This window comes from Rhea pennata, chromosome 4 (assembly GCF_028389875.1).
Source record: "Rhea pennata isolate bPtePen1 chromosome 4, bPtePen1.pri, whole genome shotgun sequence".
In the NCBI taxonomy this organism is placed as follows: domain Eukaryota; kingdom Metazoa; phylum Chordata; class Aves; order Rheiformes; family Rheidae; genus Rhea; species Rhea pennata.
In genome coordinates this window covers 76,273,141-76,288,161 of record NC_084666.1, presented here as the reverse complement: position 1 = coordinate 76,288,161, position 15,021 = coordinate 76,273,141, and the positions used below count along the sequence as shown (strand labels likewise).

General features: G+C 39.8%; 1 protein-coding gene across 2 annotated transcripts in view; it reads left to right on the top strand.

Moving 5' to 3' along the window:
- The window catches only part of WDFY3 (WD repeat and FYVE domain containing 3), a 177,237-nt gene that overhangs the window by 150,400 nt on the left and 11,816 nt on the right, over positions 1 to 15,021 (top strand). For both annotated transcript variants that reach the window (XM_062574355.1, XM_062574354.1), the window contains exons 44-56: positions 976 to 1,144; positions 1,406 to 1,569; positions 4,413 to 4,561; positions 4,837 to 4,957; positions 5,321 to 5,406; positions 5,812 to 5,892; positions 6,427 to 6,481; positions 6,831 to 6,950; positions 7,765 to 7,882; positions 9,062 to 9,168; positions 9,705 to 9,858; positions 11,732 to 11,823; positions 12,130 to 12,342. In XM_062574355.1, the coding sequence (XP_062430339.1) occupies positions 976 to 1,144; positions 1,406 to 1,569; positions 4,413 to 4,561; positions 4,837 to 4,957; positions 5,321 to 5,406; positions 5,812 to 5,892; positions 6,427 to 6,481; positions 6,831 to 6,950; positions 7,765 to 7,882; positions 9,062 to 9,168; positions 9,705 to 9,858; positions 11,732 to 11,823; positions 12,130 to 12,342 (1,629 nt within the window). The remainder of the gene's footprint in view (positions 1 to 975; positions 1,145 to 1,405; positions 1,570 to 4,412; positions 4,562 to 4,836; positions 4,958 to 5,320; positions 5,407 to 5,811; positions 5,893 to 6,426; positions 6,482 to 6,830; positions 6,951 to 7,764; positions 7,883 to 9,061; positions 9,169 to 9,704; positions 9,859 to 11,731; positions 11,824 to 12,129; positions 12,343 to 15,021) is intronic.

Genomic DNA, 15,021 nt, shown 5'->3' with positions numbered 1-15,021 from the left:
TTTGCCAGAGTGTTGGAGGTGGAGTTAAGGAGAAAGCAGAGAAGAAAACCTTCAACTTAAGTGCAAGATCTTTTTTTCTTTTTTCTTTTTTTCTTTTTTCTTTTTTTTTTTTTTTTTCTTCTCTCTCTCTATATCCATATGAATCAGTTTGTTTGAATTTAGGACAGAGTCTTCTTAGCTCATTTCTTCATAACTTCTTTTATCTCCACCTTTGTCTTCAGTGATTATTCTGAGGTATTTGTTGCCCTCTTTTAGTTGTTTCTTCTTTTTCTGATGTTGCCTCCATAATCAAGTAAAGAAGATAAGAATTAACATGCCAAAAACATAATGAAATGTATCATAGTCCATTGCTCTTACTCAAAGGTGCAAACGATGCTCAGGGAATTACATTGGTCTAATGGATCCACTTGTGCCATTCTGCTGCCAGCAAAAGTCTTCAGAGCTTTTGTTAAACAAAATACTGAACTAAGAATTTCTGAGGCTTAAAGCCAGGTCCCGGGCTCCCATTTGATTTCAGTTCGTATCAACTTCCGTATATTTTTATCTCTCCTTGAGGCAAAATTGTATTTAAACTATTGCCCAGCAAAAGAATTCGGCTGGCTAATGAATATGCTGCAGGGAGTGATCAAAGTTTTTAAAATGGCCATCAGATCTATCAATCTTAAGCACTTTTCTAACCCTTTTGTGACAATTCGTAACGTGCTGACCACGTTTTCCATCTTGTAGGTTCATCTGCAGGCGTTTCCCCAACCCAGTCATTACTTCAGTGGCTTTGTAGTTCCCTTGCAAATTAGATTATATATTGGGTCTTCTATTGAAGAGTGGCTGTTTCTGTCTGTCTTTTGGTGTATGACTGAGCACACGCAAAATGCGGGGCGGGCATGCACTGTGCTGCACACAGTAGTCTTGAAACGCTTTGGTTGAAGGCAATCAGGAGAGCTGACTGACTATGCGCTGTGTTCAATTATTTCCAAGAAACCTGCTCGTTACCGAAGGGCCGTAAGTTACGACAGCAAGGAGTACTACATGCGCCTCGCTTCTGGAAACCCTGCGGTCTTCCAGGACGCTATAGAAGAGAATACAGTGGGTGAAACTGCTCAGCAGGAGCCTGAGCATGGGGAGGACACCATTGCGAGAGTCAAAGGTTAGATCGTTGTCCTATCTCGAGCTGTTTTGTTTAAGTTTCTGTGCAACGACATCTTCTCACACGTTTGCCATTAGCGTTAAGGTGAACGTAAGGATCCTGTTGAAAGAAAGAGTCCTGTGTTAGCAATGGATCAGTAATTTTGAGGTTCAAAAGGTTGTGCAAGTTGCATTTTTATTTGTCAGGTTTTTTATTTAACTCTGACAAATGTCTTTTTCTTTAAATTTTTGTTTACTTTATATCTCTATTCTTCTTTTGCAGGCCTAGTAAAGCCTCCTCTGAAAAGATCGCGCTCTGCTCCTGATGGAGGAGATGAGGAGAATCAGGAACAATTGCAGGATCAAATTGTTGAGGGGAGTTCAATCGATGAAGAAGAGAAAACCGACAATACAACTTTGCTTCGGCTCCTCGAAGAAGGAGAGAAGGTACTGTGTACTTCACGCACACTGAACACTTGCTGTATTGGAATTTCTATATTAAATATAGCAAACACAAATAAATGTCCTGGAGACTTTCCCTCTTCTACAGCTGAATCTGCTTAATATTCTGTCAACTTCTTCCTGCAGCATCTTCAAAACCAAATATGTACTCTGGTTCCTAGAAGTCTCGTGCTGAAATGCCTGTACTGAAAGCATTCTTTTTTTGTTCCTTCTGCCTGCTTAGAGAAAGGAAAAATCTGTCCTCGAATCAAAGCTACAAACTCTCTCATGCTTGGATTATTATACTGTCAACAGAAAATATAGGTACTGAATTTGACAGTGTACCGGAAAATTCACATGTAATCAAAGTTGAGTGGACTGAATATGCTCAAGGGGCATGAGCACTTTTCACTTTAGCAAAGATACATCCGTTAAAAAAAAAAAAAAAGTTTGCTGTGAGAGGAAGTATTTTTAGATGACATTATGTGGTCCCACATATCTGCAGTTAGTTCATATAATATGAGAATTAAAAAATTGATAGCGATTGCAAAGCAGAAGATGGGGATATTTGGAATTTTCTGACTTTGTTATGAAATAGCTTGTTAGCAAGTTTATTTTATAAGTTGAGTGAGTTTTTGCAGCTGACAAATTTGTTTTAATAAGAGGGAAAAAAATACATTCAGACGGACCTGTCTAATATTAGATTTTCACCCACTTGGATTATATTCTCTTGTGCTTGAGCCCAGCTTCCAGGAGAAACATAAATTAAGGGGTTGTGCTTGCGGTATCTGACTGTCATTAGTTCTAACCAATTTGGACATAAGGCCTAGAGGTCTCAAATTGCGTCCGTGTAAATTTTGTGGAAATCAGCGTCTGGAGGGCGATGTTAACTGCTGTCCCACTGAAAGAAAGCATGAACTCCGCTGTTGTCAGACCTGTACAACATTTACTTGGCCAGGCAGCTCATACTCTCTGGACAGTCACTTTGGAGCCAGATACAGGTGCAGACAACTGAGTGCCAAAATCCTCAACCCAGGCGTACAGAAGGGTTTTTGCCTTCCCTTCTGCCAGCCCTCAGCAGCTCAGCCTGCTTGCTCTGGCGTGTGAAATGTAATGCAGATGTCTGTAAGCTTTGCACAAGGAATGAACCTTCAGTCACCAAGATGCTTGCTGAGTCTTCTAGTCACCGATTTATAACGACCTATTTATACCCAGCTGCGTTCACCTGCATACGTTTGAACTCTGGTTCAGCAATAACTCTTATTTCCTCTTAATTCCTAAACTGCCAAATGAAATGCTGAACACATGCATTAAGTATACAAAAGACCTAAAATTAAGACTCGAGCAGGGACTTTGCTGAATTAGGGCTGTGCTGTATGTGCTACGTCAGAATTGACAATATCACATCCCACTGGACTTCTCCGTCTTCTGCTCCATTCTTTCTTAAGAATTTCCTTAAGAATTAACTCTTTAAAAAATTCTTTAAGAATTTTGAAGAAACAAAAGATCCTTTCCTTAAGAAAGGATCAGTGAGGTAGATCAATGGAGCTGCAGTGGCGTTCTGCACTGCAGATAAATTTTGCCTGGATCCCGCTGTGTATAGTAGCTTTTGCATCTGCAAGGCATCCTCTGTGACTCTTCTCCTGAACTCTCAACAGCGGCAGAAGCATCCTTGTAGCTTAATGCTGGCACACGGGCTGAATGGCCACAAGAAAAAATAATGGACATCAGTAATGGGTATCACTATATCAGTATGTCTGTTACTGGGTTAAGGCAAGGTATTTTAAATAATGCTTTGCAAAGATAGGTCAACTATTAAACCTACTTCCGACACTTACTAAAATGTCTTATGTGCAAAAATATTGGAATTCCCTGTTGCTACTAGAGTGTTACTGCATAGCATACCACATTATCACAGTGAGTCTTCATTTTCTAATTTAGAGTTGATCGACCACCTGGAAGGCAGAGGCTTACTAGACAATTGAACGTTTTCTGTAATGTAAAAATAACTTTATTGAAGATATGCAGCATAAGTTAGCGTAGAGCTCTCTATACGATTTCAGCGTATCTCCCGCTTACTGTTCAGCTCTAAAGTGGGAAGGACACACCAAAAAAAAAAAAACCTTAGTAACTTATTTATAACATACTGTTGTTTCGTTAGAATAACTTTCAGCTGAGGACCACGGCACAGTGTCACTGGATTTCTTGAGTGGAATTGAAATCTGTCATCTACATAGTTAGACTGGGGACATGCCTTTGCTTTTCATAGAAATATTTAGATTCTTCGGTTAAGGATCAAAGGCGTGTTGCAGCCACTTGGTGCTTTGCTGTCTGCTGCTAACGGTTTAAGTATCTTCTCTTCTTAAATGCTGTGCCCTCTGATGCCTCTGTCAGAGGGGGGCTGCAGCTGGCTTAAGTGTGTTAGGAAAGCTGAGGTAAAAAGTAGTCCATTTTTCCGAGATGTTTTCTTGATTACTTTAAAAAGACAGAGAGTGAGAGCCATCGTTTAGGCTAATACTAATGAGAGGCTCCCTGCTGTCCTAGTTTGTGGACTTCCCCATTAAGTAGCTAGATGTGTTCTGCCTTTGGAAAGGAAAATAGAGGAAAGAGGAGTCAAGGTGCAAATGGATAAATTGGTAAATATATAAATCTATATTATACAGAGGAGGCTTTATTTAACTCTCTTCTCAGTCACTAGTCCTATGTATTATGTATGTCTCTGATTAGGGGGAAAATAGCGCAGAAATGCTGTATCTCCAAGAAATAAAACACTGTTGAGGAGTCCTTCCAATGAAACAACAGTCTGTGCTCATTAAGCTGCTTTTACTAAGTGCCTGCTTTTATTTCAGATTCAGCATATGTACCGCTGTGCTCGAGTTCAGGGCCTTGACACCAGCGAAGGGCTGCTTCTCTTTGGGAAAGAGCATTTCTACGTGATTGATGGATTTACAATGACAGCCACCAGGGAAATACGGGATATTGAGACGTTGCCTCCAAAGTGAGTGGATTTCTAAAGAGCTTCAGCAGTCTTTTAACAGCTAGACAAGAAGTATTTAATGAGAAGTTTGAAGGATAAACTTCAAAAAAATGTCAGATTCAGAAAAATCTCAGGAGCAGTTTCCTCTGTAGTCTCGATTTGCTAAGTGTGGTATGGTATACTGTGAAAATAAGCTGTTTCTGTAACTGTAGTCTCATCCTGATTAAAAAGATGAGTGTTTTTTGGTGTGTCCTTTTGCAATCACTTTTCTCTTTCCTGCTTATGCTCATCTGCAGGATGCATGAGCCAATCATTCCCAGGGGAGCAAGGCAAGGTCCAAGTCAACTCAAAAGAACATGCAGCATTTTTGCATACGAGGATATCAAGGAAGTACATAAAAGGAGATACCTGTTGCAGGTAACTGGTCACTATACTTGGACTGAGGGGGCACCTTTGGGATTTGTCGATAATTTCATCATTTCTAAAAAGTAAATAAATTGGTGTCTGATTAGTATTTGGAAAGTGAAGCTGCTTATTGTGGTACTTCAGTCAGGTATCTGTGTTTGAACATTTGGCTTACCATGGTTTAGTTTATTGAGTGAATTAGTGAATTTTCTTGTTCTGAAGGTAAAACAGCTGGCAGCACTAAGTAGAGGCTGCTTCACAGTAATTTGGTGTCATGCGTCGCAAAGTACGACTAAACTGGTCTAATTCTGGCCTTCAGAAGTGACGAGCAAAAATGCATTAGCGTTGACATTCGTTTGTCTTCTTCATTTTCAGCCAATCGCAATTGAAGTTTTCTCAGGAGATGGACGGAACTATCTTCTAGCTTTCCAAAAAGGGGTTAGAAATAAAGTTTATCAAAGGTATTGTAGAATAAGTCAAGTTAGAACAACTTAATCTGAATGTTTGTTGATATTGATGTTGAGCCATGTTAAAGCCCATAGTATTCTGACAGCAACAAACAGATTGAGAGAGTGATTGGTGCTGGACAGTGGGATAACCAAATAGCAAACTTATTGCTGCATCAGAGAACCACTTGCATGCATATAAAGCCTGCTGCATGCACTCAGTATGAGATAAAGCAATCTAGCAATCTGAGTGTGGTTTAGTGAGAAAGGGCCGTTGCTATTTTGTTGCGGATTTTACATACCTGCTCAAAAAAAAAAAAAAAGTCTTTAATTGCACTAAAAGTGATATATTTTTTCCAAGCAGAAGACATGCCTAGGAGACCAACATTAATTCTACTCTCCTTTTAACTGCTGATACAGGTTTTTGGCTGTAGTACCATCTTTAACTGACAGTTCAGAGTCAGTGTCTGGACAGAGACCAAACACCAGTGTAGAACAAGGGTAAGTGGGTCAGTTCTTCACAATCTCTATAGCTTTTTGGTTTCAACTAGAGATACTTGCATTAAGTTCCTGATTCACTGGAAAGTGTTGCATCACCGTTTCAAGTTGGGTACTGGCAAAATAAATAAATACAATTTTATGCTCCAGGTATTTTAAATATACTGATGTAATCATCAACATCACTGTATCTTCCTACAAATTAATATATGCTATCAAGATTAACCCTATCAGTATACAAATATATTCTAAAAGGAATTTGAGTGCAAAAGCATTTGACTTGTAAAATTCTTAAAGATACTTCCCTGATCTGTAGCCCATTAAGTATATTTGTACTTGCACTAAACTGTACATTTAATATGTGTAATATTAATGGCCTGTGTTCAGATGTAAAGTATATACTGCTAAAGGAACAAACCTGTGGTATTCTAATTGTTACAATTTACAAGTTTTAGTCTAAAATTTTGAATTGTGTTGAAAAGATGTAACCCAGATCTTACTGGTAAATCAAGAACTGCTCTCCCTTCTTTCCACTAGGTCTGGCTTGCTTAGCACTTTAGTTGGAGAGAAATCTGTTACTCAGAGATGGGAAGTAAGTATGAAGATTCTGGTTTTTGTATTAAATTCTACATCTTATAATGATACATAAATAATGCATGAGAGTTGCATCCTCTTAGTCAAAAAGGTAGAATATACTACTGTAGAAAAATCTATCTCAGCTTTATAGCTTGTAATATTTCATGTTACCATAATTTAATGAGGAAATAGAAAAGTGTTCCACCATTAAAAATGCAAGAGGTGAGATTGCAGAAGGAAAGGAAAAAGAGAGAGCATTGTAAGTGAGTGTTTTATGTTTGGGGAGGGCTGAAGGCCTTGGAAGTCTAGCAGTTTAAACGCTTGCTGTACAGTGAACACAAATGCTCTTATCTGTCTTCCTTAAGAGAGGAGAAATCAGTAATTTCCAGTACCTGATGCACTTGAACACTCTGGCGGGTAGATCCTATAATGATCTCATGCAGTATCCTGTCTTTCCCTGGATCCTTGCGGATTATGATTCGGAGGTAAATAAAATATCTTGTCACCCTAATAGAAACCTTTTATATGTCCAGGATCTGCTAACGTTATACCTGGTTCGTGCTGCTGTGGTAGAACCAGGATATATTTTTTTGCCAGTTGTTTGATTTCATCTGTTTTCCAATGTCCAGTCCACCCTCTCGCTGGGTAGGATATTAGAGGGTCTTGACAGTCTCCATGCAAGCAGGTCCTTGTCTGTGCTGATTTTACCGGCGTTGTTTGACTCTGCACAGAGAAGGGCTCGCGTACACAGTGCGTTCTTCTCCTTTATATAGCAACGTGAAAGGCTGCAGCACTTTCTGTAAGTATTTGCATTAGCTTTCTGCAGTAGATCCCGAAGGACGTTGTGCCACAGAGAAAGCACACTTGTCTCTGCAAGCAAGACTGTGCAAGGGGCTACTATGGAATCTGGCCCCAAGGATGAATTCTGTTTTAAGAAAGGTGGAACATCCTATTAATGTTTTCGTAGACAGCTATTGCTACCAGCCATACCATAAAATAAAGTATTGTTAGGCTACCCATAGAGTATTCCAGATCAGAATTAGGAAGGTAGGAAACAAGATGAAAAGAGCAGGGCAAAAATTATCCAGAGCTCAGATATGATCTAAAATAAAAACAGTGACTCTTTTAGATCAGATGGAAAGTTTTTTGTTTTTAAGCATATCCAAATGAGCTGAATGATTTCACATGCTGAGAATGTGGAAACCAAAGATGAGAACAGCCTTAGGAGGTACATGGTGTTTAATAGTGGTGAGCAATATTGAAGGCTTTTTAAAATTGGTGTCTGTTTTATTTTAAAAGGAATTGGATCTTACAAATCCCAAGACATTCAGAAACCTGGCCAAGCCCATGGGTGCTCAAACAGAAGACAGGCTAGCCCAGTACAAGAAACGATACAAAGATTGGGAAGATCCCAATGGTAAGTAGTGACATACCGTGCAGGAAAAGGAGACAGCAGTGCGTGTGCCCATCACACAAGGGAGGGAATCGCAGATTTTTATAATAAGGATCAAAAGATTTGAATTCTCAATGATTCTCCAGCAAATATTAAATTAAAGCAGAGGGATCGGTTGTTACAGGTTGTTATAGGTTTATTTGTTTTTTTTTTAATCCAAACAACAGCATTTGTTTATATTTAAAAACAAAGATAAGACTGTTCAATATTCATAAGAGTTTAATGTTGAACTGAATGTTTAATGTAGAACTGGCAGGCATGTGAAATATATGACTGGGTGTCTCGTTGACTAACACCATTTGAGAGCGGCTTGAAAGAAAATAAGTGGTAGAGAGGAATGTGAACCCTTCTGCGTTAGCAGTACTCCAACTTTTTCGATTCTTAGCAAAAAAACGTGCACTAAGATAAGTAATCAGCATGTCTGATACCAAAAAAAGCCTTAATAGGTACTTCTAAAGGATGTAACACCTCAAAATGAGATCCAGTCAAATTATTCTTCGTTTTAGAGTTTCATTAAATAATGAAAACAAAATGTGTGTTTGTCAAAGCAGCTCTCATGAAGGAAACCTTTTTTGTATGCTTTTATAGAAGACACAAGCCTAAATAACTACCGCAGTGCTGTTCTGTATTGAACACCAACAGACAGGAAAGACTTTCACTTTTTAAAAGCACTATATTCTACATGTATTTATGCATGCTTTTTGCCAGGAAATTAAGAAAGTAAAACCGGTACAAAATCCATAGCCAACAATTCTGAGACGCGTTTGTGCTGAAGTTAAGTCCACAATGCCAAAGACTAAAAGTAAAAATACCCCTTCAGCAGAAATCATCAAAGCAGTATTGGAACATTTCAATTATTTAAAATATAAAATGACTAACCATACAGTATTGCTGGGCAGAAGCCTGTTGAATTACAGCTGCTGGACTGCAGCCAAAACATAAGTGTTGGCTCTGATAAAACAAAGTTTGCGATCATTCACTTCCCCGAGAATGAAGACTACAAATTCCAATTTTAAATATATTCAGGGTCACAAAGTTATTACAATGCAGCACTACTTAAATTTATTAATTTTTTCATTTGGTGCTGAACTGTCATTGAACTGCTTTATTTCCTCTCTGTTTATGATTTTTAATCTTCTGCAGGAGAAACTCCAGCTTATCACTATGGGACCCACTATTCATCTGCCATGATAGTGGCTTCCTATCTTGTCCGGATGGAACCTTTTACTCAGATATTCTTGCGGCTGCAGGTAAAAAATGCAAAATTTCACTCTGTTTCCTTCCTGCTGTGTGTATGAAACCTGTTTTTAAAAAAATGTGATTGGTCTACTTTGTCCTCATCAGATAGGATGAGCTGAGCAATTGTTGCCCTAGGGTGTCTGGTGTTTCTTTGAAAAATCGAATACATCCCTCCAAAGAGCCGGTGTAGTATTGAGTGTTAAATCCAGCAAGCATTTGTACAGCCCATAGTCTTCAGGCAGCTTGAAAATCAGTTGGATTTGTAACATTATGTTTTAAGTATTTTCCTAAATGGAAGCCATCGGACAAAAATACTTGTTTTGTTTGGAACAATGTTTCTGCTGAAGAGACCAAAATTTGAAATAGGACTAGATGTATCTGCCTTTAAATTCCTGTAGGTTTGCATCTTGATGCTTTGTTTACCATCTTTGCACATCCAAAAAAAAAAAAAAGCAATAGCTTAAATACTGTTTGGTAGAAGAATGTGGCCAGGTCTTGCTATGCTGAGAGATACTCTGGTGCTGATGCTTTTTGCTTCGTCTCGCAGGGCGGGCACTTCGACTTGGCCGACCGAATGTTTCACAGCGTGCGGGAGGCTTGGTATTCGGCGTCGAAGCACAACATGGCAGACGTCAAGGAGCTCATCCCGGAGTTCTTCTACCTCCCCGAGTTCCTGCTCAATTCCAACAACTTTGACCTAGGTGGGCAGAAACGGCCGATAGCGTTTCGTATACCTATTGACCATATGAGATAGATATGCATTAGTACGTGCATCACTATTTTCAGTGTTTCCTGAGCTCTGTGCTGTAAATCTAATTTTAATAATAAGGATTAATCGAGTGATAAGTTTTAAAGCCTAAGATCCTTTATTTGAAATATATTATAAGAGGTTAGAAGCATGATCTTACCAAAAAAAAAAAAAAAAAAAAGTGGGGGGGAAAGTCACTTACCACACCTCTTCCAAGTATATTTCACACAGAAGTGTGAGACTGTTACCATAAAAATATTGAGGTCTTGTCCATTTAGTTCCATATCAGATAATTTTGGACTGTGAACATCAGACAAAGTACTAGAAATAGAAATCCTTTACTGACCATTTGGAACAGCAGTAGGAAGAATTTCTTCTGAACTCCGGGTAGAAACTGGGTGATATTTTATTTATGTTTCTTCACAGTTATTCTCTCACCCCCTGTCCCCTCCTCAGGAAAATATTCACAGTCTGCTTATGCAAAAAATGTTTCTCTTGGAGCAATGTACTGCTGCTACGCTCCTGCGAACTTGGAGATTTGGTGAGGTTCAGAATTAATAAGAGGTGTGGAAGTGGCTCTCAGCAACGAAAAACAATGCAGGAATGTAACTGAGGAGTCTTAAATAAAACGTATTTTTAGTAGGTGGAACATGCTCCCATCTAATGGTCAGAGGGAAGAGGGGAGCTATCCTGGACCCAGGTGAATGGATGTGGCCTGGCCACCTCCGAGGGAAACCACTGCTGTCCTGGGGTGTGAAGCTTGCGAAGGGGTACTTGTTAGTTCTTGGATGTCTAAAGAATTACTTAGCCTGCACTCCATTGAAATTTAGCCATTTTCTTGGGTAAAACAATAATTCCATTCCTTGAGATGGAATGTTTGGATTGCGAGGAAAATAAATCCTGGGATGAAATGCTGTTCGACCAAGGCTTCTCAGTGCTGTTTGGTGGTGCACTGTTTCATACCAGGATTTATTTTCCTTCAGAATGCGCCCAGTTGACATGTCCATTGCTATATACACACTAAAGAGACTCCCAATACAGCAATAGTGTTCTCTCAAGTTAGAGCTCTCACATTTATTCAAGTTTGCCGCATTGAAAAACTGCTAAAATGGAAGCCCAAAGGAGATGGGGGAATGAACCTCTCGGCAGCGGTTCCTCTGACTGCAAAATGGGCAGCTTCTCTGGACGCAGCTCTTGTTAGCAGGGCTGGCTGCTTCACTGCAAGCTAAATAGATAAAATGAGAGCCCAGTCTTGCAATAGCTGCAAAAGGCTGTTTTGCTGCCTGCTTTCATTATCCTTCATGCACTGCAGAGGGTCTTCCCTGTGATAAAGAGAGAAAAGTGTAAATGTATCTAAACAGAAATACTAAGACACGAGTCCGTCTTCCAAAGAGCTCTTTATTAGGGAAGCTAAGAGTCTGGAGTTCAGACTATATGGTGTGAAGCTCCTAATGTTTTCTTTTTTTAAAAAAAAAAGAAAAGAAAAAGGTTACATTAATCAACTCCTCTAGCTAGAAAAAGTGTTTGTTTTGGAGAGCATACTTTGAAACATTATCATCATCTTCCAAAGTCTTAACAAAGAATATTTTAATTCTTTCCTATTTCACTATTGCAAGCAGTGCTACATAAACAGCTGTGTGTGAGGCAGAATTGTTCAGGCTTTATCACCTGACATTTAAAAATTACTCTAGGTTTTAAAGGAAAGACGGAAATTTCTTGCTTTATAAAGGAAAGCCATTGTGATTTGATTTTGTTGTTTTTTTGTTTTTTTGCACTGTTGTGGTTACAATACGGTTTCAGTTCTTATTTGTTTGTTTATTTTGTAGGTTGCAAACAAAATGGCACTAAACTTGGGGATGTAATACTCCCGCCATGGGCAAAAGGAGACCCTCGTGAATTTATCAGGGTTCATCGGGAGGTAATTTGCATTTTGATAATGACAATATAAAGTGTCAATTGTGAGGTTCCACTGCATAGGAAGCTAAGGACGAGTCACGCAGTCGCTGCTACTAGCCAGTCCACGAGTTCTGGGTTGACAGCTGATTATTGCAAAAGTTTGCACAGCTCATGTGTCTTCCACTCCAAAAAGCTTTGTAAAAATATATTAAGAATATTCTTTATCAAGAGTACATCAAATTGTATTCTGCATTTTTATTTATAGTGGGCATAATAGACTCGGCTAATGAAATGTGGTCAGTTTTAAAGCATACTCTTTGAATTTCAGGCTCTGGAATGTGACTTTGTGAGTGCACATCTGCATGAGTGGATTGACTTGATCTTTGGCTACAAACAGCAAGGTCCTGCTGCAGTAGAAGCTGTAAATGTCTTTCACCATCTCTTCTATGAGGGGCAGGTGGACATATATAACATCAACGATCCATTAAAAGAGACGGCTACCATAGGATTCATTAATAACTTTGGGCAGATACCAAAGCAGGTACAATGTTCTTAAAATCCCTTTTTGCCAAATGACATTATGATTGAACGGTATAATGCATTAATAAAGAAGAGGAAAGTACTTGAGGAATGATATTTCCTGGGAGTGAGAGTTTGTTCATAAATATATTTCCAGTGATGTGAAATCAATCATTTATATTTCAGCCATAAATGTGATGAAGAGAAACTTGAAGTTTTGCTCATAAGATTTGAAATGTCTTTTTTTTTTCCTTCATGCTCTTAAAATAAAGCTTAAAGAGATCTAGAGAAAATTTGAAAAACAAAATTACAATAATGAATATGTTGGGTTCCCAGCACTTGCTGGGGACTCCAGATTGCAACAGCACATGGCATTCTAGCACAGCCATAGCATATTTCAAAATGTAGCAAAAACGAACAGAGAGGTAGTCGTGAGAGTGACAGGGCAAATGTTAGAGTTTTTAATGAGCACCAGATCTTTAAAAGTTTATTTGAAATAAACGGAGAGCGCCCGCTTCTAACTGTCTGTCTCATTGCTTGGGAGGAGGCCTAAAATCACTGCCTACCCTTTGTGTCTGCTTTTCTCCTTTTTCTTCCTTGTTCTCTCTTGATAATCTAAACTGTGGGGCAGCAGGGTTTTCTCCTCTCAAGTAATCTCTGGGAGTGACTGCACAGTGATGCTGATCGTAGCTGGCCCAGCAGAAGCAAGAGGAACAGATGAAGGTTGAGGTCTGAGAGCAGGGCAGTATAAGGACATTACAGATGAGTCTGAGTGAGTGCCTGAATTTTAAGATGTCTGTTAAGGACAAACATATGAGGAGACTTGCCAGAGAGCAGGTGATGCTTTGCTAGAGGAAACAGCAGACTGCAGTAAACACAGGGGCGCTGGGTTTTGTTGTATCACTGGAGCTATTTTGGACTGTTATCCCTTAGAAATCTGAGAGTTTGAAAAAACATGTATCCCATGGTATGTTCTTGGGTCCAAGAATGGTGTCCTGAACGTTCGTGATTCAGATATTCCCCTTCTTGCGGGGTGATATCCCAGCTCCTGTTTCTGCTCCCTGTTACAATGTCATATCCCAGGAAAGCCCCGTCCCTCTGCAAGAGCTCTGCTTCCTAAATTCGCGGTGACAGGCAGGAGTCGTGGCGCTGGCAGCCAAGCAAGGTGTCACGCAAAGGCGGTGTGACCTCCAGTGCCACTGCAGATGAACGATTTCTCTCGGGGCCAACTTCTGTTCATCTCCCAGTGGGTGACACCAATAACTACAGAGAAATTTGGCACCCAGAGAGAATGCTGCAGAAGACGGTGAGGATTTGCAGGGGTAAGGACAAAACGCCCTTGGGATGCGAGGCACCAGAGCAGTGGCAATGCTGAGTAGGTGCTCAGCACTGATAAAAGCAGCATCACTGATGGGATTAGCAGGAGCCTGAGTGTCTTGAGAAATGCCCTTGCTCTTTCAGTCTTTTTTGATGGTGAGGGCTGTTGAAGCACATTTTCCTGCGACCTTAGAGTTTTGTTATTGCTCTCTGTGATTTTTCCATGGGGACTCCAGTGTGAGATAGCTCAGTGACTTGCCTGCTAGGCACTTTCACTCCTTGCCCATGGTAGTTCAGTTTCCTATTTGAAGGCCAGGATGCAAAACCTTTGAGAGCTGTATTTGGAAGTGGGGTCTCACAGGCTCTGCCAGTGTCCTGAGATCCCACTTCCTAAACAGTCTGCTGAGGATGAGGGGAGTAACCAAGAGGAACAGTAACTCAAAGGAGAAAGGAGATATTTTTCTTGCTGGAACTGGAGTTCTTTGAGATCAGTTGTCCATGTGAACGTGATGCCATGTGCCCTCTCTCCCCTTCTCTTAGGCCAGCCAGATGGGATGATGTAGTTGAGGGGGAGCTGAGGCATATATGAAAGGAAACAAGCAGTAAAAAAGTGTGTGTATGCCAAGTAGGTGCTCAGGCTAGAGAGACTCACAGCTCAGCCGCCTGAGGCTTATGCATGTTTCTACCACCCTGGATAACCAAATAGATGACACATCTCGAAGGACTTTGAAGGAAATAGCCTTCCTTTCTCTCAGCCGTGGAATTTCACTTCTCCTTTCAGTGCCATACTGGTGTTTTTGTTGAAGGATAGTTGAGATCTACAAAATGTCGCTGAATGTTATATTTGTTATTTGCATAATATACTGCATAGCCTCTAGCATCAAAATGTTTATAATGAATTTATGATCTGGTAAAGTTTAGTGTGCGTCATGGCTTCTGATAAGCAACGATCATTGATGATCTGCTTGTTTAACGCTGCTCAAGTTGTCAGGAATTGGCGCTGAAGCAGCAAAATGGAAATTCTCTGACTCCCGATTGCAAGATAGTCGGAAAACAATTACGGATTAAAATGTTTCTCATCCGTAACTGCTGTATGTGGTCCAATGCCTTGCCCACACGTGCTGTTCTTTAGTAGTCTCGCTGCCCCCAAGTGTGTGGGCTGCTGTTTGTGGGACACAGTTTGCTTCAGAGCCAAAAAAGAGTTTTTGCTTTGCATAGATTGGAATTTTACACCATGCTATGTATCACTTTGGGGATTTTTGCTTGCTTTACTTCAACTGTTTTTGCAACTGGCTGTAGTTATTTTTAAAGATGTTTTGCTCATTATATCCTAGTTGGATTTTATATTACTCATGGAAGTGTTATTAAAATGGCTAAGTGTCAT